Source organism: Gilbertella persicaria (assembly GCF_025201335.1).
Source record: "Gilbertella persicaria strain CBS 190.32 chromosome Unknown B0P05scaffold_26, whole genome shotgun sequence".
NCBI lineage: Eukaryota > Fungi > Mucoromycota > Mucoromycetes > Mucorales > Choanephoraceae > Gilbertella > Gilbertella persicaria.
This window is the reverse complement of record NW_026251987.1, coordinates 211,814-234,080: the sequence shown is the minus strand read 5'-3', so window position 1 is coordinate 234,080 and position 22,267 is coordinate 211,814. Positions and strand designations below refer to the sequence as shown.

The 22,267-nt window shown below is 36.1% G+C and overlaps 12 protein-coding genes across 12 annotated transcripts; 5 read left to right on the top strand and 7 right to left on the bottom strand.

The window, feature by feature from the left end:
• Positions 1-170: 170 nt before the first annotated feature.
• B0P05DRAFT_546800 (uncharacterized protein) lies at positions 171-1,283 on the top strand (the record flags this gene model as incomplete). The annotated part of the gene is made up of 3 exons (XM_051578808.1): positions 171-599; positions 662-976; positions 1,032-1,283. The coding sequence occupies exons 1-3, from the start codon at positions 176-178 to the stop codon at positions 1,280-1,282; spliced, it is 990 nt and encodes a 329-aa protein (XP_051433699.1). The 5' UTR covers positions 171-175.
• A 9-nt stretch (positions 1,284-1,292) lies between these two features.
• On the bottom strand, positions 1,293-2,435 carry B0P05DRAFT_546796 (ribosomal protein S5 domain 2-type protein). The gene is made up of 3 exons (XM_051578807.1): positions 2,100-2,435; positions 1,888-2,056; positions 1,293-1,841 (listed from the first exon to the last, which is right to left on the bottom strand). Exons 1-3 carry the CDS (start codon positions 2,351-2,353, stop codon positions 1,353-1,355), a joined length of 912 nt encoding a protein of 303 aa, XP_051433698.1. The 5' UTR covers positions 2,354-2,435; the 3' UTR covers positions 1,293-1,352.
• A 121-nt stretch (positions 2,436-2,556) lies between these two features.
• Positions 2,557-3,695, bottom strand: B0P05DRAFT_546792 (uncharacterized protein). The gene has a single exon (XM_051578806.1). The coding sequence runs from the start codon at positions 3,610-3,612 to the stop codon at positions 2,737-2,739; it is 876 nt and encodes a 291-aa protein (XP_051433697.1). The 5' UTR covers positions 3,613-3,695; the 3' UTR covers positions 2,557-2,736.
• A 2,886-nt stretch (positions 3,696-6,581) lies between these two features.
• Positions 6,582-8,403, top strand: B0P05DRAFT_546788 (uncharacterized protein). The gene is made up of 6 exons (XM_051578805.1): positions 6,582-6,918; positions 6,978-7,075; positions 7,156-7,564; positions 7,627-7,785; positions 7,847-7,933; positions 7,980-8,403. Exons 1-6 carry the CDS (start codon positions 6,793-6,795, stop codon positions 8,142-8,144), a joined length of 1,044 nt encoding a protein of 347 aa, XP_051433696.1. The 5' UTR covers positions 6,582-6,792; the 3' UTR covers positions 8,145-8,403.
• Positions 8,404-8,520: 117 nt separating this feature from the next.
• Positions 8,521-9,718, top strand: B0P05DRAFT_546781 (uncharacterized protein). The gene is made up of 3 exons (XM_051578804.1): positions 8,521-9,306; positions 9,356-9,459; positions 9,508-9,718. The coding sequence occupies exons 1-3, from the start codon at positions 8,790-8,792 to the stop codon at positions 9,679-9,681; spliced, it is 795 nt and encodes a 264-aa protein (XP_051433695.1). The 5' UTR covers positions 8,521-8,789; the 3' UTR covers positions 9,682-9,718.
• A 94-nt stretch (positions 9,719-9,812) lies between these two features.
• B0P05DRAFT_546779 (uncharacterized protein) lies at positions 9,813-10,930 on the bottom strand. The gene is made up of 4 exons (XM_051578803.1): positions 10,778-10,930; positions 10,636-10,727; positions 10,500-10,584; positions 9,813-10,452 (listed from the first exon to the last, which is right to left on the bottom strand). Exons 1-4 carry the CDS (start codon positions 10,914-10,916, stop codon positions 10,031-10,033), a joined length of 738 nt encoding a protein of 245 aa, XP_051433694.1. The 5' UTR covers positions 10,917-10,930; the 3' UTR covers positions 9,813-10,030.
• Positions 10,931-11,744: 814 nt separating this feature from the next.
• Positions 11,745-12,780, bottom strand: B0P05DRAFT_146810 (uncharacterized protein). Its single transcript, XM_051573070.1, has one exon. It carries the CDS (start codon positions 12,288-12,290, stop codon positions 11,907-11,909), a length of 384 nt encoding a protein of 127 aa, XP_051433693.1. The 5' UTR covers positions 12,291-12,780; the 3' UTR covers positions 11,745-11,906.
• A 489-nt stretch (positions 12,781-13,269) lies between these two features.
• Positions 13,270-13,671, top strand: B0P05DRAFT_472622 (C2 domain-containing protein; the record flags this gene model as incomplete). The annotated part of the gene is made up of 1 exon (XM_051574694.1): positions 13,270-13,671. The coding sequence occupies one exon, from the start codon at positions 13,270-13,272 to the stop codon at positions 13,669-13,671; it is 402 nt and encodes a 133-aa protein (XP_051433692.1).
• A 37-nt stretch (positions 13,672-13,708) lies between these two features.
• On the bottom strand, positions 13,709-15,170 carry B0P05DRAFT_546772 (glycosyl transferase family 21-domain-containing protein). The gene is made up of 3 exons (XM_051578802.1): positions 14,991-15,170; positions 14,682-14,935; positions 13,709-14,635 (listed from the first exon to the last, which is right to left on the bottom strand). Exons 1-3 carry the CDS (start codon positions 15,083-15,085, stop codon positions 13,731-13,733), a joined length of 1,254 nt encoding a protein of 417 aa, XP_051433691.1. The 5' UTR covers positions 15,086-15,170; the 3' UTR covers positions 13,709-13,730.
• Positions 15,171-15,197: 27 nt separating this feature from the next.
• B0P05DRAFT_588297 (uncharacterized protein) lies at positions 15,198-15,769 on the top strand (the record flags this gene model as incomplete). Its single annotated transcript, XM_051582652.1, has 3 exons — positions 15,198-15,312; positions 15,355-15,506; positions 15,551-15,769. 3 exons carry the CDS (start codon positions 15,198-15,200, stop codon positions 15,767-15,769), a joined length of 486 nt encoding a protein of 161 aa, XP_051433690.1.
• Positions 15,548-16,971, bottom strand: B0P05DRAFT_146836 (mitochondrial glycoprotein). The gene is made up of 5 exons (XM_051573071.1): positions 16,734-16,971; positions 16,511-16,662; positions 16,356-16,468; positions 16,252-16,310; positions 15,548-16,206 (listed from the first exon to the last, which is right to left on the bottom strand). Exons 2-5 carry the CDS (start codon positions 16,659-16,661, stop codon positions 15,747-15,749), a joined length of 783 nt encoding a protein of 260 aa, XP_051433689.1. The 5' UTR covers position 16,662; positions 16,734-16,971; the 3' UTR covers positions 15,548-15,746.
• A 286-nt stretch (positions 16,972-17,257) lies between these two features.
• B0P05DRAFT_579963 (uncharacterized protein) lies at positions 17,258-18,263 on the bottom strand (the record flags this gene model as incomplete). Its single annotated transcript, XM_051581978.1, has 4 exons — positions 17,258-17,355; positions 17,419-17,707; positions 17,751-18,175; positions 18,221-18,263. 4 exons carry the CDS (start codon positions 18,261-18,263, stop codon positions 17,258-17,260), a joined length of 855 nt encoding a protein of 284 aa, XP_051433688.1.
• Positions 18,264-22,267: the final 4,004 nt, after the last annotated feature.

Here is a 22,267-nt window from a genome sequence, read left to right as displayed (position 1 = left end):
TTAAATGGCATCATTGGTTTGGTAGTTGTAAGAAGATCATTTTTGATCTACCGAGGATTGATCTTCCTGTGATGAGTTAATATTTTTTTGACATTCTGACTTTGTTTCTCAGTAAATAAGAAGGCCGATGAACATGGCTTGTCCTTTTTCTTTTTCTTTTCTTAATTACGATACCATGACAGCTCATCTCTATCCATGGAACACTAAGGAGCAACTAGATGAGTTAAAGCAATACTTGTTGCAATTCACCCCAACCACCTCGCAGTTGGTTGGTTTGTTTATTTCTGATGGTTTACATAAAACAACACCTATCAGTACTATAAAAATCTATTGTTCTCATCCAGACCCTTTGAATACCTCTGACATTGTTGTATGGATTTTTGACACTCAAAAAAGCATTCGTCTTTTTGTCAGTACCGAAGTCCAATTGGACAAATTATCCTTGACTTTAGAAGCTCAAGCATTAGCACGCAGTAAAGGCGACTATACTAAGGCATTACCTCGTTACTTCTCTGACGACGAACATGAAGAACTATACCAAAAGAGCTGTGAAGCACTCGAGCAAATACTTAAGAATTATGATGCTCAAAGAAAGTCAGGTAAAAAAAAAAAAAAAAAAAAAAAAAAATCGCACGTATCGATGGTCTTTATTTATTTTCAGATTTGGAAAGTACACTTTACCACGGTATCAATCTTTTGTGGGCACCCGTGTTACACCAGGTTTACAAGGTTGGATTTCAGGCTCCTTGCTTCAAATATATCAAATCTGCTTCTACACACTCACCTAAACAGATTGAGTTAAAATCACACCTCAAAATTACCCAAGTCCTTCAAGAAGATATAGATTTGATCAAGTCTGCTACTAGTGTAGATTATGAACTTGAGTATTTAAAACAATGCGCTTTTATTTCTACAGCCATCAAGACCAACGATAAAGACGAACAGTTGGCAGGTTGGGTTTTAACACATAGAGACAGTAAGTGAAAAAACAAGAAAAAAACAAAGGAACAAGTAACATAATGCCATCATAGTGTTGGTGGGTGCTCTTCAAGTCTTGCCCAACTGGCGTCGTCAAGGTTTAGCTGATATTCTTGTGCAAAATATTTGTACAAAATATGTAGAGTTCTTCAAAGAAAATCTAACAGAAGTTGCTCTTGACAAGTTGTATTTTGTAGCAACAGTAGAAGCACACAATGATGCTAGTGCTAGACTGTTTGAAAAGATGGGTTGGGTACACTTTGGATGTGGTGTTACATGGCTTTATTGCTTACCAAAAAACTAGACTTCAGATGCAATAAAACTTTGCTCTTAGAAAACTTTTCTTTTTATTATCATATTTACATGTATATAGTTTAAATAACAGCAGCAAAGAAACCAAGTGTTTCTACATGCTCTCCCTTTCTCTTCTTGTCCTGCACTGCTTGTTCGTCTTGTAAAAGCTTTGCATCAATGCGTTCTATCAAAGGTTTTGCCAAAGCAGTTGCTGTACCAATCATTTCGTTCAGTAAACTAGGATCAATGCTTCCCACTTGTCCCTTTTGAATACCACATACAAGACCATCCTTATTAACACCTACAATAAGAGTTGCTTCTGAGCATAACTCTTCCAGAACAGTAGGGTCAATAATATATCTGTTGGCAATCTTGTATAGTGTGACTGAGATGGGTAAGTTTTCCCATCCTTTAATGGGTTCAGCATCTTCCACGTCATCCATTACTTCAAATTCGAAATCGCCATCCCCTAGATCTTCAATTTCTGTCTTGGGAATACGGGTATTATATAAAGCAGCGCGTGTCGTCATCACAATACAGTCTAATAAGTTACCAGCAGCATCCATGACCTTGATTCTGTTATTATTCAACATGTAGCGTGTTTATTAACCTTACCATGGCATCAATATATATAATCCAACATTGTTGACCAGGAATAATACATAGACTTTCAAGATCAAGTCCGCTCTGTGTGCCATTGAAAAGTCTGTCAAGTGCAAGTGTCAATGTGTTGTTGATTTCATCAGCACCACGTCCTTCAAATTGTTGTGAAGCACTAGGAGAACTAAAAACATGTTAAATTGGCTTTGAGGAAAAGAATAGTCTACCATTCGACATTACAGACAACGCGTCCTTGATTAGGCTTTGCTTGTTCAACTTCGCCGATTTCTACCTTGACACCTACAAGAACATCGCTATCACCTAAACGGCAACGCGCACTGCCACTTGCTTGTGATAAAAGTCCACTTTCCATAACAACATGACGATATTCAAGTCTTGAACGGCCATCAGCACGACAGTCTTGCTCAACACCTTGTTCAATATAAGATCTTTCTGCTAGTGATATAAGTGGAGCAGGCATTTGAAGGAATAAATAAGAAGACAAAGCCAAAAAAGAAAAATTTAAATAGACCGTGACTGCTAGATTTTTTTTGAAAGAGGTCTTCATGTAGACTTCAAAATTACATCCTTATTATACACTATAGAAATAAAGCGTGGTTTGGAAGCCTAGTACCATATTTTCTTGTTCTTGCTTAGTTAGCATTATGGGCGTCTCATATGATATATTAACTGATGCAAATACAAGAAAAAAGTATTTACAATGACCTTTTATTTTGATGAGCTATGAGAAGGGTATTCGTAAGAAGGCTAAAGCCATTCAACAGAGACAGGCCCCAAAGAGAGTGTACCAAGAAAATTTTAGCCCTCCCTCCCAACAAAAGGAAAAATGAAAAATAGAAAAAATCAATCTGCTTTAGACATTGTTGATTCTGAAACAAGTATAGGTGAATGCTTGGTATCTTCTCTGTAAATGATCAATTGTACAACTAAAATACTATTCAAGAAGCTAGCCAAGATGTTTCCTCCGAGCATAATGGGGTCATCAAGTTCTGTCCAAGTTGTAAAAGCGCGTGTGGTAGTGCCTATGAAATAACTAAAGACAGTAAATGTTGATAATTGTCCAGTGGATCGATTGAGATAGTTCATCTTTATCTGTGGTATTTTACTTGCAAGACCAATTGGAATTTGAACGGCGTATAGTAGCGACATGAGCCAGCTTGGTATTAATTTGAGAAAAATGAATCCAATGACAAATCCCATTGATAACATTGCCATTACTTTTGATTTTGATGTTGTCGTTGTCGAATAGAATACAATTAAGAATGAAATGAGAATATTTTGTATTGTCATGAATAACACTTCGCCAAAAGTACTGAATGGATTATGCAAGCGTGTGTTGTACATAAGTATAATCATGTAAGCAGATGTTTCTAGCAGAAAAGAGGCAAATGATAAGCCCTTGGCTGATTTGTGTCGAACAATGGTGAAGATCTGTGGTACTTTTATGATAGCGCCTCCCACTACAATACCCAATCCTAACGCTTTGGAAATAGCTAATTTCAGACAAGGAATATCAGTGAAATGGAATTCTTCAAACAAGTTTTCATAACAAGCGTCTCCAAGAAGGCTAACAAGTGGTGTGCTAACAAGTGAAGGCCACCAATACTTGTCTTGTTGGAGATCGTTGGGATCTACTACTTGTACTGGGAGCGCAAAGAGCGCCTGAGTCTGTAGCCCCACCACAAGGACCAGTAAGGCTTTAGCTCTTTCTAGAATCATTTCTTGTAAGAAAAACAAAAAAAAAAGTCAAAACAAAAACAAGTTCAGCAAAGGCTACTTGAGTGAAACAAAGTCAGAAAGTAGCACAAAGCTCTTGAAGGCTGAAGTCTGTTAAAGCATGAAGAAATCATTATAAGGAGGTTTTCGTGTGTGTATGTATATGTGCGTGCTTTTCTGTCAGCTATATGTGAGATAATCTGCTTGCCACAGACCATCAAATGCAGCAACTGGAATTCCGTGTGTAAAGTTGCTGAACACATCCTATAATCTCACATTCACTTGACATTCTAATTCCTTTCCACTGTTGTTTTGAATGATCAAAACAGTTTATCAATATATAAATGGAACAGGGTCTATCTAGCCATCTATGGCAAACGCGTCTTGTTCTAATGCCAGAGATAATTTACAGTCTTATTTATCAAACACACTGACAAGGCTCTAGTCAAGCACTTTCTTTATTATTATTGAGAATTAGAGACATCCTTGGTCGGCTTCATTCAATCATGGTATGAAGACGACACTGTTAGTCACCTTGACCGATTCTCCTCCCGCCCACCGATAAAAAAAAGATAGTTTGCAAAACACGCTCTGTTCATTGGCGGTATAAAAAAAGGTATAATATAAACAAGAGTAATGATTTTTCATTAGGCATATTCTGACAAAAGATGTCTCGAAATATTCATTTTTTTAGTGGCTTCTAGTCTTTTCTTAAAAAAAAAGTAAAAAAACGAGCAAAGAATGATGAGGAAGAAAAAAATTGATTAAACAGTGCTCCGTGTTCGAGATTTGTGCGACACATAAAAATTCCAAAGCTAATTTAATCACAGATTGATGGAAGATATATACATATATGTATTTGTTTCTTATCAATACTCTTCAATTGGGCTCAGAGGTACGCCAACTCTTTTGCTAGCTACATATATCATGGAGGCGAAGCTTGACTGGAATCGCCTGTACTTCCGTTTATTTAACAGAGTTTAATCAAAAGCTCGTCTTTGTTGGCTTGTTCATTTTCTAGAGCTTTGTAGCTTTTAATCAGGCATCTCAAGACTATTTTGCTTTGTTTCCGAACCGTTTAAACTTCATTTAATATTGCAATTGTATCTTTGGAAATAGAAGTTCCTGTTGATTTTAACCTTCCTTTGAATGTAACTGTCTATCTTACAGCAAATCAATTAGAAGAATGTTTGGCTCGTACCAGTGGACTGTATAGAAGTGGGTCAAGCAACGCAATCACATTTCTCAAGGCTCGATTATGGGCGAAGCTCGTGGCTGTCATCGCCGCGATCACTATATACTATCCAGATCTTCTAGAATTAGTCAAAAGGTTGCGGAATAATCTTTTAGTCGTTCAAATCAAGTTGCTGAGAGATCATGGGTTTCATATTCCCGGAAAATAAAAAGACATTAAAACTCTTCTGTTGACTAGAAAAACAGTTCAAGTTTTTAAGAAAGCAACATGCAATGAAATATACAAGCTGCAATTGGACTAACGAAAAAATAAAAGCTCTTATTAATCAAGCTTTTCGGATCAATTACTACGATGTTGGAAACAACATTAATGCCAGAATGACCAAGTTGAGCAAAAGAGCTGCCGAAGACATGGGAAATGTCCAAGCTCGGATGGAAGAACTGGCTGGCAAGGAAGCCAAACTCCTCTCTAAAGCACACGATGGTTCTTTTCCTGTTTCCTGGGCTGCTAAATGGCAGATCAAGGTAATAATCTCTATAAATTCATGCAAGTTAAACGAGGCAATACTTTAGCATTTAAAAGCAGCAAAAGAATGGCACATTGATTTGATTCATAAAACCTATTAGTCATTCACTGACTTTGAAAAGGATGATTTCTTGTATGCTGTGAGTCTCTGAAAAATACTGATCAGTGCACGGAATATGAAGTACAACGAAAAAATTAGATTGTTAAAAGACAAACCAAAAAAAAAAAAAAAAAAATTAGAAAATTCAGGGAGTGCCTTAAGACAATCAGTATCTTTTGGAACTGTGTCTCAGTCCAAACCTCACAGACAGTAATTATAAATATAAGAATAAAAAATGATATGAATATAACGTTCTTTGTACAAATTTTCTTTTTGAACAGCATTTTTATCTAACTACATACCTCAAATCCTTGATAAAAACCAACAAACAGTGAAAATTGACAACTTAAATCCTTGATAAAAGACGATAGGTAGTAGATGATATGGCCCAGGAATCTGACTTGGTTGATCAAAAAAAAAGTTGTTGTCCAAATAACAAAACCCTTCTTTTAAATTCTTAAGAGTACTTGGAAAGTGATGGATTTTTTTTTGATGCCCCTTGGTTCGGGGTATTTATCCTTATTCCGGAGTCCAGGACATGCGGTGGTAAATCTGAATATGAATCTTTATCAGGGAAAAATGTTCAGTATGGGGGGTGCTTCATTCCGTCATTGCCTTGCGGGTGACGAAAAACTCGCATCATTTTTTTTCTATCTTTCTCATATTTGTAACCAAATTATGCACTTCAACTATTTCCCCATACATAAATAAACAAAAAAAAAAGAAAGAGAGAGAGAGAGAGAGAGGGACAAGTAATAAAGAAATACTTGCTTAAAAGTATCAGAATGCAAATAGAATGAAATTTATTTTTTAATGTAGCACTTTTTGATATGTGTCCCTCTTCAATTTCCGACTTGCATTTAATAATAACCATGATATGATAATTGAAATACGGTAAATACATATCATGCCGCTCAAACGAAGCAGCCATGGAATTCAGGAACAAATGTCAAGATCCCTCTTCCTCTTCACATTATCCAATTGATTTTGTACCACATAAGGGAGTTGTATACCATATTTCTTTGATAAATAAATATGTTAAAATCACAATATTAAATGAGTAGAAACAGAGAGTAATAAAGAGTCATATGATGTTGTGCTTTTTATATAAAACACAGCAGAGATTCTTTTTATATCTTGGGAGTGGAGTCAAAAAAAATGAGAGAAAATTAATATGGGAATTTTTTGTTTTTTTCTCTTTTCTCTTCTTTTTCTTATAGTTCATCAAAATACGCGACCTCTTTTCTTTTATTTATTTTGCTTCTTTCCCTCCATTTTCTATTTTCAACAGACATAACTTTTGCGGCAGTTATAATTTGTGCCTTCATACCTAAAACTATACTCTTTATCTTTTGTTGAAAGTATGCGCCAACAACAACAACAACAACAACAACAACAACAACAACAACAAGGACGAAACCCTACAGAATACGTACCAGGTACAACCGTCTTTGCTAAATTGAAAGGATACCCTTGGTGGCCAGCAAGAGTAAATAGAGAAAGAAGAAAAGGTTTTTTTTTAACTTAATTTAATTTGTGCATTATTAGATTGAACCAGACCATGCAGTGCCGCTCAAGGTCTTGAAACAGAAATCAAAGACAAAAGGTGGTCTATATACCGTGTTCTTCTTTGGTTCAAGAGACTAGTAAGTAGTATGCATAAAAAAAGAGAAAGAGAGAAACAGGAAAGAAAGGAAAAGGCATTTCTTTTAACCTTTTTTGACAGTGGTTTCTTTGGTCCTGATGCTATCAGACCTTTTGATAACGAAAGCGTGGAAAACGATTTGAAAGCAAAGAAATTCAAGACAAAAGATCTAGAAATGGCAGTTCGTCAAGCGCTAAATCCTTCTTTACTAACTCAGCTGGAAGAGGAAGAACGAGAAGACGATAAGGATGATGAACAAGAAGAGGAAGAAGAAGAATCAAAAAAGTCAAAGGGAGGAAGAAAAAATTTAACGACAACAACAACAAAGAAAAAGGCGCCAGTGGCAAATGGTAAAACAAAGAAAGGAAAACAAACAGAGACCAAGCCTGTTACTCCTTCCACTACAAAAAGAAGTCGTAAGATAGCATTGGGTGATGAAGATGCTGTAGATGAGACAGCTGTAGGTGAAAGCATGGATAGAAAAAGAAGAGTAAGTAAAGAAAAAAAGGTAATGATAAGAAGCTTGTGCTTAATGTATTTGTGCATCTGTAGCGCAAGTCAATGTCACTTGAGAAGGAAGATGAGGGCCGTGATTCACCAGTTGCTCAGGAACACACGGATAATAAGGAAGATATCAAAAAGACGCCAGAGTATAAAAAGGTATACCATATTAGACACAGATTACAACGATTAGTATACAATAAGAAAGAGGTAATATTCATGCGCTATTTGTTGAACGGATTGCTAAATAACGCGTGTATATGATGTATAGGGTGAAATTCCAAAGGAGGATTATCCAAAGATTTTACAAGTTGTTAAAGAAATCGAAGAATCGCCTATGACATACAGTCTTTTAAAGGTAAAGAAAAGGCGCGTTTATTATACAGGCTGACAAGGTGCTCTAGGATACCAAAATTGGCAAAGTCGTTAAAGCAGCATGCTCTTATCCATTTGAAGACGATACTGTCATTAAGGATCGTTGTCAACAATTGATGAGAAACTGGAAGGTGCTCTTGATTGATCCGCAATCTGATAAGGCTCATGAAGATACACATATGCATCATGCTTAACTTATACACATCCCTCACCAATAATTCATAATATTATATATGCAGATTTCTCTTTCTCCCCCTCCTCTTTGTTTCTCACCGCATACAACGTACAACATACATTCTCATATTCCACTTATTTCGCAAGAACACCCACACCCACACCCACACCCACACATAAAATACGTACATACACACACATATATATAATTGTTTATATGCGTATATAAGATACAGTAGGAAACAAGGTTAACAATAAAAGAAAAGACGTTAAAAAAAAGAGAAGGGGTGCACGGTTTTCCTATTATGGACTTGTTTAATCTGGATAATTGTTGTTATTGTTGTTTATCATAAGAAGCAATTGTTTTCTTCTCAATTTTTTCTCTTCTTCTTCTCTCATTTGTCTTTGTCCTTTCTTCTTTGCTCAAGAATGCATAAATTAGATCTGAAAATAGATTTATTGTTGTTATTGTTGTCATCATTTACACGATCAAATGCAGCACCGACAGTAGATCAGCCAACGTATGAACCCGGCGTTCTTTATCTACCTGATAAAGCAATCTCATTAGGTAATTCTGAACAGGACAATGCGCATAAGGTATATGTTGATTTCTTTGCCTTGTAGATGATGGCTATAGATTGAGTGTTCAAGGTGTGTTTGCAGGCATGGTGTTGATCTCATGCGGCATATTGCTTATATTTCGAAGTCTATGGGATAGAACACCTGCTGGTACACGCACTCAAGGATTAACTGGCTTTATTACGTTGGGATTTGTTACTTGGGTCATGTTGGCCAACTTTGAACCGAGCAATACGTATGGTGTGAATCGACAGACGATTTACTTTATTGTGCCTTTTGTGGTAGGATTGGTAACAACCTGCTTTATGGCTGTCACTATTCAGCTTTATTTGGCATTGCTGGGCGGATTGGGTGGATTAGCTTTTGGTTTATGGATCTTGGGCTGGAAAGAGAACCTGTCAGTTACATCAAGTTATGGTCGCGCCATTTTATTGACAGTTCTTGTGGTCGTATTTATGCTTTTAGCATTGTATTCTTGTGTATGGCATAAATTGGGTGCTGCTCTAGCTGGCTCGTATCTGTTCTTTATGGGTCTGGATATCTTTTTCCATACTGGATTTCTGTATTGTTTCACAACCGCCTTGGACGCTAATCCAAACCATGGTAATAAAATACACACTTTGGTGTACGTATACTCACCTTATTTTTTTAGAGCATATATATCAAGTTTATCGTAATGTATATGTGATGCAAGCATGTCTTATTGTTGCTTTCCTTGTAAGCTATATTATTCAGAACTTTGGCCATCGCCCTGAAGTAAGTAACAAACATGTATGATAATATCTCCTCAACTCTGTCCTTTAGCATATTCGATTACAGCACTCCATAGTCATGGGAACACTGCAAAATCCACTTTATAAACCACAGCCAATCCCTGGCAATTCCTTTATACCAACAGCAATGATGCCTACTTGGAGAAAGCCTAATTGGCCATTCTTTAATAGAAACGTCGCTGCCCCTCCTCCAGCAGCTGTATAACACAAAAAAAATAAATTAATAAACATTTATTTAAAAAATTCACACTTGTAAATAGAACTCTATAGAATAGCTTTTAAACGGATTGACTTTGTCCGAAAAAAAAAACAGAATATTTCATCTTGCGCCCCATGTTTCAGCCGATAAACCATTTTTTATTCCAAGTAGATTATTCCGTATTTTTAGAAAACACTTATTTGGGCAATACACAATACACTTATTTTTAGAATGCAAGTGTAACTCGAATAATATGTTTAATGAGAAAAAAAATGCAAAATAAATAATAAAATGCGGAATAAGGATTATAGAATTACAATTGTTCAATTATAATAATAAACAGAATCTAAGTGCTTTAAAGAGCAAAGTAAACAGCAGCAAGACCAGAAACTAAAGTGAGAGCAGGCTTGAGCATGGAAACACCACTGGTGTTGCTCTTGGCGGCAACTTGAGCAACAGCAGGAGCAGAAGAAGAAGCAGCAGCAACAGCGGCAGCAGCAACAGCACTATCAGCGGTTGCTACAGTAGTAGTAGCGGCAGCATCAGCAGCAGAAGAAGAGGCAACAGGAACAACGGAAGAAGAGGCAGCGGCAACAGCAGAAGAGGAGACAACACCCGAGACTGAGGCAGCTGTAGTGGCATTAGCAGCTAATTTACCGTTACCCCAAGGAATGGCATCACCGTTAGGTTGCTTTTGCTTAGGTTCAGCGGTAAGGTTTTGACCAGCAGCGGCAACGATACCGAAACGAGTAGTCCAAGCATATTCGCCATTATCACCTAATGATAAAAATGAGATATAAGTCTAAATGACACAAAATGCGCACCTGTAAACATGAAAAAGTAGATAGCAGAGTTAGGGTCTACTTGAGGAGCAACAAAAGAGTATTTCAAGAGAGAAGGATCAACACCCTAAGCAAGTATATGTTGGTAGTTTGATCATAATGTTGTCAGTGAATGTACCTTTGCGACATTATACAAGACAGTTTGGTTATCGTTGGAACCAGTCATGAAGTCAATTTGATATTTAGCACTGGCGTTCTTTCCGTCAAAAGCTACAATACACATTAATCTAAAATTCAAACAAGGTGGTTCTTAAACATACTCCAAGTAATGTCATAAGCTTGTCCAGAAGTTTGAATTGTACCAGGTGAAGGATAGGTGGGGGCAACAGCGGCTTCAACAGTAATGAAACTGGCAGCAACTGCGATAGATGAGGCAATGAATGTCTTTGCGGAAACCATATTGAACAATAAGATGTAAAAAACAAAGAAAGAACAAAGAATTGGTTCAGGTTAAATACTTTTTTTTTTTGATAGGCTAACAAGACTAATAAAGCAATCTGCTTGTGGTTAATTGCTGCATTTGCAATATCAGTGTTACAACTTCCTTGCAAATGGTATAAAAAAAGAGCGGGGACTGTACAGTTTAGTGGTACGACATGATTATATTTATATTCAAGTTAAGCTTGTTTTTGTACAGACTTTCTAAAGAGCAAAGCCATAAGCAACAAAAAGCTCATTTCATCACTTTGCTTGCATGATGCCTGAATGGGTTTGTAAACAGATAAAAATCGAGACAGGCAATCGTCATCTGCGAGCTGAGGAGAGGCACTAATTTATTGTTCAGGAGAGCCACCTATGCCTTGATTTGCAAATTATCAAGATAATCGTTGTTGACTCTCAAAAAAAAGTTTATAAATGTCCTTAATGTAGTACTTGTATCGTAGATGCATTATATTCAGTCGTACTTGAATCAATACTGGTTTTCTAGACCTGTTTGCTAAGACAATCTAATATCCTTTAGATCCAACAAGCACGTTTAATTTTACTCTTAACAATCAAGTTCAATACAAGACTGCCCTTTCAGGGTTAAGACTATAAAAATTAGTTTGTAAACAGAGGAAGAGGGTAGAGTGCGTCTTGTTTGAGCCTCGGTTCAGAGAGGGCTGAGACAATATATATAAAGACAAGTTAAATTGGTAATTTATTTTAGTGTCTTTATCCTATAAATGTTGCCTTCAATACCATTTGTAACAAAGGATCTTCAGCTAGAGATCCGTGCATTCTGTGTGACAATTTAAAGAAAACATTTGTTTTTTTTTATTAAAAATACGTGTATAAATGCAGCATCAATGTATAAAGCATGAATGTGTATATAAATAAATGGATGTATGTACAAAATCGTTATTAGTGTTGTGAATGTGACTTTTTTTTGAAAAGGGGGAATATAGTTTAAAATGCCTGATTCAATTGTTCCATAAAAGATGCTGTTGGAGAGAATTTACGCGGTTTAGGGTGAAGTAAAAGGTCCATCGTTTTATGGTGGTCATTGGAAGCACAAGATGATATAGACGATGAAAGCGAAGGTGAAAGAGAGGGTATTTTTTGTGACGATTCTTGAGATAGGCTAGGAATAGATAGCTTTCTTCTTACGAGTGAAGGCATGGTTTCGTTGCATTGGTGAGGGAAGCCCTTAAGTTCAGCGTAATCGTAACCAAGCATAGGGTGGTGCATCAAGGCGTCTTGACGAAGGCATTCTTCAGAACAGTAAAGCGAATTGGAGTAAGGGCTGATAGCATTATCGCAGAAAGTGCACCAGTTTGTATCGCACATCATTTTTATAACATAGATAAAAAAATGCGAGATTGAAAGATAGATTGGTCCTATTTATATAGAACAAATAGATCTTGATAACCCCAGTTTTTTTTCTTTTCCAGAGGGGAAAGCAATTCCAGAACGTATCATTTACAGGAGCACTTTTGATTGATTGGCTAATATACAGCTGCCTTTGCGTCATTTATTAAATATCCGCAACATGAGCTTGCTCTTGACACGTTTAGCGAATCATTTGCTTGGAATAGGCGTCTGAGGCCAATAGGAACCATGCTAGGATCTAGGCAGCTTAATTACGTATTTATGAAAAGTAATGACGAAAGGTCCTAATTTAAGAGAGACAGAATATTCTAGCCCAGTCTTGTTATCCTTTTTTAAGAATGAATCGACTTTATTCATGCTGACGTGAAATTTATGTATCCTAAAACAAAAAAGAAAAAACGCGTATTGATATATCAATCATAAAACAATTCATGTTGTCAACCAATAAGCAAACATAAGGTGGGAAAATAGAAGAAAGAAAAAGGAGATGCCCCAGGACCTGTGCTCTTTTTTTGAACCCCTGAAACGCTTGAAGAGTCTAGAAAGTAACGCGTTATTTTATTAATGCATGATTCTTTTGATTTTAATTAGCGAAGCATAAACAACACACTATTCCGTAACCCGAACCATCATAATGTTGTGTGGAGGTTCAATCCAGATTTTTACTATATTCAGGTGAAGAGCCGGTAGAAGTGTCGCACATCGCCAAGCCTTGCTATAGTCTCATAGAGACCCTTTTTTTTATGTAAAAGAGAGGATGGGAAATCAAACAATCATGATGTCACTTATTCAAAAGTGATAGACACTTTTTTTCCACAGCGATACGTCATGGTGATTGTATATATTTCAATGAATTGTACACAAAGTATACAAAAAGGTATATATACATAGAGTATATCATGCTCTTTTTCTTTTCTTTTCATTCTTAATTGTCTTAAATATGTTGTCCTCTCACTCTGCTCCCCGTGGTGTTCTCACCGTTACTATTATCGAAGCCCGTAACCTCAAGAAGGAAGATCTTGGTGGCCACAATGACTCCTATGTCGAACTCTGGTTAGACGAAGACTACAAGCAAAGAAGTGAAACTGTCCAAAACACCGAAAACCCTGTCTGGAACCAAACTTTCACTTTCAACATTGAAGAAGGTTCCTCCAAGCACAAGCTCTACATCAAGGTTCTTGATAAGGATCTCGTTGACGCTGACAAGATTGGCAGCACCCATCTTGATGTTGCTCCCGCCTTCAAGGGTGAAGTTCTCGATACCTGGGTTAAACTTCCCGCCATGTTGGGTCTTAGCAGCCATGGTGAAGTTCACATTGCTGCTGAATTCACTCCCCAATAAAATACCAAATGTTAAAAGCTTATTGTAAAATAAAATCATAGTTTTGTATACATATATTATTAGGATGATTGAGATAATAATCCAACATCTTCTATTGATTTAGTTTGAATGGCAACAGCAGTACCATCTGAAATACATCTATATTCTTGATCACGCCATGAAATCTTGGTACCTGCCATGGCATAAAGGTAAAGGGGTAAAGCCAACATTTCTCTCGAAACCCAAGCACGTAAGAAATACAAAAATGGCAATGGCTTTTGTGCATCAAGTGAGTGTAACGAAGAGTGAATAAGTATTTGATATAAGAAATAGTCGTTTATGAACCACCAAGTCCAATGAAACACCAAGAACAAAGACATAGACAAACCAAACAAAGCATGGAACCCATAAGCACCCATAAGGCCACACAAAATAGACTCTGTCATAGGTTCAACTAAGGTAGCAGCAGTAACAATGTATTTTCTAAGCCGAACCCATCTTGCCCGACGTCCACAATAGCCCTTGAGAGAAATAGAACCTAAGGCTTGACAGGCAGTATCGGCACTCATGGCATGTCTAAGTCCTTGATACCACAAGGCTTCGCCAATGATATTATCTTCGGCCATATATTTACCGAAGCTTTCTAGGCCACCCACACGATCCAGGTCAGAGCGACGGTATAGGTTAGACTTGCCCATGACGCATGAAGCAATACCGACAGCATTAATAGCTAAATACATTTTAGCATGGTTTGTATCTAAAAAGGTTTGTTCAATCTGTGCTGCATAACTTGCAGGCTGAACAGCAATAGGCAAATGATGGACTAGACCAATACCAGGCATTAGAAGTTTGTCCACTGATCTTCCAAGCGTGTCTTTGTCTATATGGACATTAGAATCCAAGACCCAAACAATATCGTATTTTGCTGTCCGATAGGATTCAATCATATTATTAATTTTAGGGTTAATACCAACTTGATGATCACCTTAGAAATTCAATAAGCATTATGTCATTTGTGTATACACAATTACCTATGATCAGTCGACTGTCTATATGATGATATTCCTGCTGCAGTTTTCTAACAACTTCAATAGCAGCATCTTGTGCTGAAGCAACAGAGAAAATAATTTCGAATTTAGAATAATTCTGAACAAAAGAGGAGCGCAGATTAGTCTCCAATTCCAGGTCAACTCCTTTTAAGGGTCTAATAATAGACACTCCTTCTGCTTCTGTTGCTGATAGTTTAGACGATTTTGGCTTTGGCTTATTTCGATATCGCGATTGTCTATACACGCGTATATTAGAGTTTATGTTTAAGATATATTCAAGCCTTTTTTTACCCAATGTATTGACCAAATAGACTTAGAAAAAACATGAAGCCATACCAAATGACAAGCAAATAATAAAAAGCTGTTGTAACTGTCGATAGTTCCATGGCTAACTACACTTTGATCATCAATACCATGGATTGAGGAAAAAGGAGAAGAGAAAAAAAGTTATTAAAATAAAAAGAGTCAGCCTCATTTGTGCGCACCTTTAAATACTCTATGTCTGTACAAAACTTGATTACTAAAGAAACCTTTCCACTTATTCAAGATGGCACTATTACTATGGGAAGGGGTAGCTATGGTATAGAATCACCTTATATCAGTCGCCAACAAGGTAATAAGCGCTACAGTGCCTTCTTTACTGACCATGACAAAGTCGAGATCACGTATTTAAGTAATCATCGCTGTTTTGTCAAAAAATTGTCAGACAAGATTATGTTGTTGAATGAAGCTGCATTGCCTTTGCAACAAGAATGCGAAGTAAAAAACCAAGACATTATTAGCTTTCCTATTGGGAGAACAAGCGAGGTAGTGATATATATACATACAAAGAGACATTGATGATTATATAGAAAGACACACGGATTCGATTCATGTTGATATTACCTGAATTACCTGAGTCACTTGTTCGAATCATTGATAGAATCAAGACAGAAGAAGGACAGCTATCAGACAGTGATAGTCTGTCTACAGTAGATAGCGAAGAAGAACAAGAGATTAACTTGAGTGATATTTCATCAGAGTCAGATGAAATCACAAGCCGTTTATTTAAGCAGAGACAAAGTCATTGACATCTTTTAACCAATGTACATATTCCTTTTGTTCTTTGTAGTCAATATAGTCTGGCAAAAAGGTAGCTAATGCAGTATCAATGCCTCTTTCTTCTAGATAACGCGTAAAAGTTGCTTGAATCTCTTCTTCCAGCTCTTCAAATACAGGCCCCATATAAAGATCTTGCCTTTGCTCTCCAATGTTATTTGTTGTCACATCGTCTATATTGATTTGGCCTTCTTTAAACTGTCGAATGGCATCTATATGTAAATAACCATCTTGTGCAACTGTATTGAACATAAGACATCCTTTGTTTTGCTTTTCGACAATGACTGTAGCTCTGACAGGAAAAGAAGCCTTTTCCTCTTCCTCTTCTTCTTCTTGTTGTTGTTCGTTACTCTCTTCCATGTCCTGTACAATGTTGTTGATATCAGAAATAGAAAATACAACGCTGATCCTATTAGAGTATGAATATCCCAATCACACTTCATTCCGATGTTACTTTTCATTTCCAAACAAACGAGTCAAGGTGACTTTATCATAGCCAATTCGATCATTCATCTAATCAGATTTACAATTTGCTGTTGCTCTATTTTTTTTTCTTACCTGAAAAGAGTTATGTTCCAAGAACTCGGTGACAAAAGCAGGTGGTTCGTTGTCGTCTTTGGTTTTTTCAAATCCCAATTCTCCTTCCAGCAAGTGAACAAGGTCAGGATCAGCTATCTCGAGTTAGAAAAACTTCAAGTAGTCTATTTTCCTACCGTCACCACTACCAAAGCGAGGTGTAGTAATAGAAAAGGGTCGAATAAAAGCTTGTTTTACAGCTGGTCTTGTTATAACGGGTCGAGTAACAAAACTTTTGTTTAATAAAGGACGAGTCCTTAACAAGGTTGTGAAAGTTTGACGCAACATACTAAGGAAAAAAAAGAAAAGAAAAAAAATAAGTCAGATCATTTATGATTTAAACTAAGTAATGAAAGCCACCTTATCTATTTTTTTTCTCTCTTTCTTTTTGAATGAAAATGCTTATAGACTGACCCGAAATAAAAATCAGTCCGTTCAAACTCAACCACAAAGGTATCCTAATCCAAGAACCCTTTAATATGCCAAGATGATACAGCTTTTGGCATCAATCTTAGCTTAGTATTGGTCAGTCGTATTGTCGATAAGGCATATAGTAGTATAAATGCAATGATTTGAAGATTATCTCATTTTTAGCAATTATGCAATTGAGAAGATAGTGGCAATCAACTACCTCCTCGTATCCGTGTCAATATCTTACATATACTGGTTAATATATGTTACCCTTCTATTCTCTGCTCTTTCTTGGAATCTAATGTAAGTAACAACATAAATATCACTTATGTATCTCATGCTCTGCTTAATTTTTAGATTTTTTTATAGTGTAGAATAGTTTATAGTGACATTATTCCTTTTTGCGTTTTTCAGAAATAGCAAAAAATAGATTTATACAATTTGGAAAGAATTAAATGATGAAACACTCTCTTTTAATTAGGAGATGTGTGACCCATAAAAGGAACCGATTCTTCACCCGAATAACTCACTTCAGAAGATTCTTTTCTATATGAGGGCCTTTGGGATGAATCTGTTAGATGCTTAGAAGGTCTTGTGAAGCCAGTGGATGGAGTGGGTAATTTTGTGCTTGTACTTGTTAGATTAAGCAAGGCTCTTGGAATAGGCAATAATGCTGTCATTCGATTGGCTGCCCAAAGCATGATATTGGCGGGTAAAAGCATAAGACTAACAAAGAAATGTTGAGCTGATTTGCGTTGTTCTTGTTCAATGCTGTAACAAATGAATTGGTCAAAGTCATTTACTTTTTGATCTATTTCAATAAATTTATCTTCTGACCATGAACGCAACGCAGATTCTTTCTTTTCAAACCGTTTCATTGCTTTTGTAAGTTGATGAATACTTGGTGTAATACCTTGAGCCATCTGTTTGTATTGTAAATTGAAAGCAAGTCAATTTATCACTTACTTGTCCCAAATCTTTTTTAGTTGCAAATGCTTTTCGTAAATTATCCAATTCATCTTGTATCATTTCCATTTTTTTTGTTAATATATCCACCTCACTTTCGTCTATTTTCATTTCACTCTGCAAATACAAAGTACGTTCACGCAACAATACCACGATATGAAGTAAAGGTTTTAGACTGGCAGCTAATACAAAGACAGTGACATTAAATGTACTCATGTACTTTTCATAGTTGCTAAGAAAATATCGGCTGTATTGAAGTGTATAGCCGGCAATAGCAGGAGAAAGAGCAACCCATGCTAATCCCACAAATTCATGCTTTCTGAGTTCTTCCTCCACTCGTTCTCTACGCTTGCCTTTTTTTTCATCCATATGATGTTGATGAATGATACGACGTGTTCTTGCGCTTTCATAATAAAACCAAGGTACTATGTTCTTAAGCAAATTTTGTCTTTATCGCTTATCTTACTTACCTGTGATCCATTTGTATACATAGTAAAGAATAAGTAAGATCATGATTAGATCACTCCAGACTTCTGCACTACCAGCAATAAATGCACCCAATGTAGGAATAATGGCTAGAATAATGGGCCATGAAATGGCTGTTGAGAACTCATTGTCTTGCTGTGGCGTTTTCTTTGCATGATTAGAAGAGCGCGATGTCTTGTATCCATGCAAAAACATATCTTCTGTGGAATCTAAATGGTTCATTTTAAAGCGAAAAATAAAAATAAAAAAAAAAAAAGAAAAAGCGAAAAATAAGACGCTTTCTTTTGTAGCGAGTAACAAGTATCAGAAGACTTCACACGTACAAATATTTATGCTAAACATTCCTTTTTTTTTGAGTAACGTTGATCTCTTGAAATGCATTTAAGCACACACCCAAATTTAAAAACCGTTTGTTTCAACTCTAACATTCAGATCAAAAAGCTACAAATCATGGCTCCTCCTTTGGCCTTGAGAAATATTACAGAAGTGAAATGGAAATTCTTTTGGTCTCTGTCTCTTACCGCCATTCAACGTAATGTGACATACCAGTATATCTTGGGGTGTATTCCTCATCGTCGATTCTTACATTTCATTATGTCTCGTGTGTTTGACTCTCCCTTCTGTCCGGTGTGCTTAACTACCACTGACTCTATTAGCCATATGCTCTTTCATTGTCCAACTAAAGAGAAGGTATGGCAGGAAATCATCTTTGAGTTTCTCTGGCCTACCACCTCAATATCTGATATCAAAGAGGCTCTTCTGTCCCTGGACTTCTCGTACATCTGGTACTACCAATAGAAAGGAATCAAATCATACCGAATCCTCATAATGACTCTTTCACAAATTTGGCTTGCTCATATGAGATTTATCTTTGACAAGACCCTCATTGTACCCACGGCCATATTAGTAAGCATCCGATTCAATTTTCGTCAGACTATTCAAGAGGATCAATGCCATTCAATCATATAGCTTTTTTTTTATTTTGTTTAGTATATTTCGTTTTATTTTATTAACTTTCATTTTAATTGCACCCGCCTCTTCACTTTGACTATTGATCTTAGTGTACGCGGTTCAATCAATAAACACATTTAAAAAAATAATAATAAAAAAAAGCTACAAATTTGATTTTGAGAATACAATTGATATAAGCGTTTCAGTAAGTTTTAAAAAATGTCAAGCTTTTTCACTTGATCCTAAAATGCCTTTATTGGAAGCAAATAAAATACAACTCGCTCTATTATCTTCTTTAAACACTTTTATTGAATAAATTTAAAATAAGGGGTTTGCCCTATGAGTGTCAATCAGACTCGGAAGCTTTTTCAGGACACAAAATGCGAAGGACCTGATTGAAGCTTTCTTCGCATTTTGTGTCCTGAAAAAGCTCTCGTGTTTAATCCCGCAGGTCATAACTTTCAACTGAATGATTATCAAGCAGTTCAGGCTTATTGGACTCACAATCTTAATGGTTCAATAGCCGAATGTGGTTCAACGGGCTATTTTATTTGAATGAACAGTTTAAGAGCACATTAATTATTCATATAACAGAGACACCGGGCAAACAAATGCTTCAACAACGAAAAAAAAGACGTAGCATCTTCTTTTCCTTGGACAATATGAAAGAAGCATAAAGCCTGTTTATACACATATAAATGCTCTAAATACCCACAGACCGTGCTTATTAACATCCATAATACTTTTAGAGTTGATTTGGACCAGAAAAGCACCTTGCAAAAAATGGCCATTTTGGCCTCTGACCCAAAGGGTACTAGTCGTGAAAATATTCAAGTTGACAACCTTCAATCTTGTTTTTGATACTACAAGACGGAAAATAGAGCTATCAACAAGCTTAAATATTCAAAATGCGCACCAAAAGCTATAATTTTTTGGTAAATGTGGTTGCTTGTTGATTGTACTATGAAAATAATGAGATATAGGCCAAAGATCTTGTACGCATTTATGTCTATTTGCTCAACATTTTAGCAGCAAGTTTTTTGTGATTTCTACATCCACAGACTCAGAAAGCAGAGAAATACAACTTTTGTCATTATACCAAAGCCAAAAAAAAAAAAAAAAAAAAAAAAAAAAACCGCGTCTTCATGTAGTTCTCAGCAAAGGCTCAATTTTTTTTAAGGATTTTATTTTTTTACTCCACATAGCCTATGACTAAAGTCTGTCAAGAGGTGGTCACAATTTTAAGAGATGCAAAGGGAAAATACGTAAAGTAATCAACTATAAACGTTTGTGCAAGTGTTTCTCGTCAATCAGAGAACTGAGAGAAGCACGAGTGGACGAAAGGAGTAGAATTGGATTAAACGGAATTTCATTGAAGATAGTATTCCAATGGGCCTTCCAAATTTGACCCAGGAAAACCTCATTTCTAGTGGGGCTGGAAGAGAATCGAGATACATAGTTTTCAATCCCCGACACCAGGCATTTTGTGTGCATGATGATGATGCTTTGATGCTGCTCAAGACACACAAAGTCAATGAGATTACGGGTTGGTGCATCATTCAGGTTCTACAAAGAGCTCAGCTGAGTTATAACACAGAGTAATAAGTGCGCTTACTGTAAGGATAAGGATCAAAGGCTTAAGAAAGAGCTGTATAGTCTCGACTACATGTCATTCTTTGAGAAGTCATCTCCCCTGAGCAATTGATTTTTCTAAATCAAAGATAATCTTCTTTTTAGGATCAAACAGAGTGTTTACCCCAAATTGTTCTTGTCAATAGATAACCTTCTTTTCTCTCCACTATGGTTTCATGCCCAGCAACGTTTTTTGTACACAATAGAATTTCCTTTCTCACTCATCCCCTCTCACTTTCTTTTGGTTAGTAACTACAGTACTACCCTTGTATTTAGCTAGTAATGTAAGTCATACACCATGACTTCAAAAGACTTGAACAATATAGAACAGCACAAGTGCAATTCATTATTACTTTTTGGTCTATTCAGAATCCAAAGAATATAAGCTTGTACTACAATTCTCTTGTTATTTAAGGGTCAAGCGATGATCATTTTAGTATAGTGTTCTCAATTATATTTTCTTGCTTTTTTGATAACGTCCGAAATCAAGTAAATACACTGCATAATGAAGCTCGGCTCGTTAATAAACTTGAAGCTCGGTTCATACAAATATAGAAAGCTTCTTTATCTATAAATAAACTGTCATTTTACTATTGTATGGTCAATTACAATAGAATCACATTCTAAGGATGTTTTGTACAAATATGCTAGGGAAAAAAAAAGAAATAAAGAAAGCAACGTGCTTTATGCTTAATTATATGTTCTCAGGTGATATAAATCAAAGCGTAATTCTTTGTTTTCTTTTCTCTCTTGGTAATTGAGTTTTATTCATACCATTGTCTAATTATAATCATGTAGTACACTGATAACATATATACCTTTTCCAAGATCCAGACAAAAAACATTCATACGTTTTTTGATTGTGCTACTATTTGATTCATGAAGCTATAAAGTATTGTATTTAAAAGGAAGGTAATAATAACTCAATATATAAGCACACGCACACGCTCACACACGCACATACACACATGCATATACAAAAGAGTAAAACAAGAACATTCTATTTATTAAAATATATTTAGTTGGATTCTCGTTTTATGAAATTAAAGGCTGCTTTATTAAAAACGAATTTAAGGTTGCTCACAAAATTCAGCGTCTGTGTGTATATGTATTTCTATGTGTTGTGTATAAATGTGTGTTCCTGAATACATGTGTTGAGTTTCCTTTTTACTTGGCAATTGATGCAGCTCCGCTCAAGACGAATTAAACCCGCTTTCTCCGCTTATTAAATTATTTTTAAACAAAACCTGTATCTCACTCTCTTTCTTCTTTCTTGTACCTTTCTTTGTGTGTGTATATTATAACTCTATCTATTTCTCTCTATCTATCTTATTTCTTTCTCTGTATATTTATTAGCAACATATGACAACCATGGCTGAGACAACTGAAGATGGATCATGGTTAAAAAAGCGCTCTTCCGTTTTCAGTAACAGTAACAACAACTCTTC

Coding starts and splice junctions, on each gene's coding strand:
- B0P05DRAFT_546796 (XM_051578807.1), bottom strand. CDS start 2,353: ATGCCTGCTCCACTTATATCACTAGCAGAAAGATCTTATATTGAACAA. Junction 2,057..2,099: donor GTTGTCTGTAATGTCGAATG/GTAGACTATTCT, acceptor ACATGTTTTTAG/TTCTCCTAGTGCTTCACAAC. Junction 1,842..1,887: donor TTATATATATTGATGCCATG/GTAAGGTTAATA, acceptor AACAGAATCAAG/GTCATGGATGCTGCTGGTAA.
- B0P05DRAFT_546781 (XM_051578804.1), top strand. CDS start 8,790: ATGGTGTTGATCTCATGCGGCATATTGCTTATATTTCGAAGTCTATGG. Junction 9,307..9,355: donor GGACGCTAATCCAAACCATG/GTAATAAAATAC, acceptor TTATTTTTTTAG/AGCATATATATCAAGTTTAT. Junction 9,460..9,507: donor ACTTTGGCCATCGCCCTGAA/GTAAGTAACAAA, acceptor TCTGTCCTTTAG/CATATTCGATTACAGCACTC.
- B0P05DRAFT_546788 (XM_051578805.1), top strand. CDS start 6,793: ATGCGCCAACAACAACAACAACAACAACAACAACAACAACAACAACAA. Junction 7,786..7,846: donor TAGTATACAATAAGAAAGAG/GTAATATTCATG, acceptor TATGATGTATAG/GGTGAAATTCCAAAGGAGGA. Junction 7,934..7,979: donor TGACATACAGTCTTTTAAAG/GTAAAGAAAAGG, acceptor AAGGTGCTCTAG/GATACCAAAATTGGCAAAGT.
- B0P05DRAFT_146810 (XM_051573070.1), bottom strand. CDS start 12,290: ATGATGTGCGATACAAACTGGTGCACTTTCTGCGATAATGCTATCAGC.
- B0P05DRAFT_146836 (XM_051573071.1), bottom strand. CDS start 16,661: ATGTTGCGTCAAACTTTCACAACCTTGTTAAGGACTCGTCCTTTATTA. Junction 16,311..16,355: donor TGGAACATAACTCTTTTCAG/GTAAGAAAAAAA, acceptor AAATCTGATTAG/ATGAATGATCGAATTGGCTA. Junction 16,207..16,251: donor CGTTTGTTTGGAAATGAAAA/GTAACATCGGAA, acceptor ATACTCTAATAG/GATCAGCGTTGTATTTTCTA.
- B0P05DRAFT_546779 (XM_051578803.1), bottom strand. CDS start 10,916: ATGGTTTCCGCAAAGACATTCATTGCCTCATCTATCGCAGTTGCTGCC. Junction 10,585..10,635: donor TCTTGTATAATGTCGCAAAG/GTACATTCACTG, acceptor ATACTTGCTTAG/GGTGTTGATCCTTCTCTCTT. Junction 10,453..10,499: donor CTACTTTTTCATGTTTACAG/GTGCGCATTTTG, acceptor TTTTATCATTAG/GTGATAATGGCGAATATGCT.
- B0P05DRAFT_546772 (XM_051578802.1), bottom strand. CDS start 15,085: ATGGAACTATCGACAGTTACAACAGCTTTTTATTATTTGCTTGTCATT. Junction 14,936..14,990: donor CTATTTGGTCAATACATTGG/GTAAAAAAAGGC, acceptor ACGCGTGTATAG/ACAATCGCGATATCGAAATA. Junction 14,636..14,681: donor AGACAGTCGACTGATCATAG/GTAATTGTGTAT, acceptor TGAATTTCTAAG/GTGATCATCAAGTTGGTATT.
- B0P05DRAFT_546792 (XM_051578806.1), bottom strand. CDS start 3,612: ATGATTCTAGAAAGAGCTAAAGCCTTACTGGTCCTTGTGGTGGGGCTA.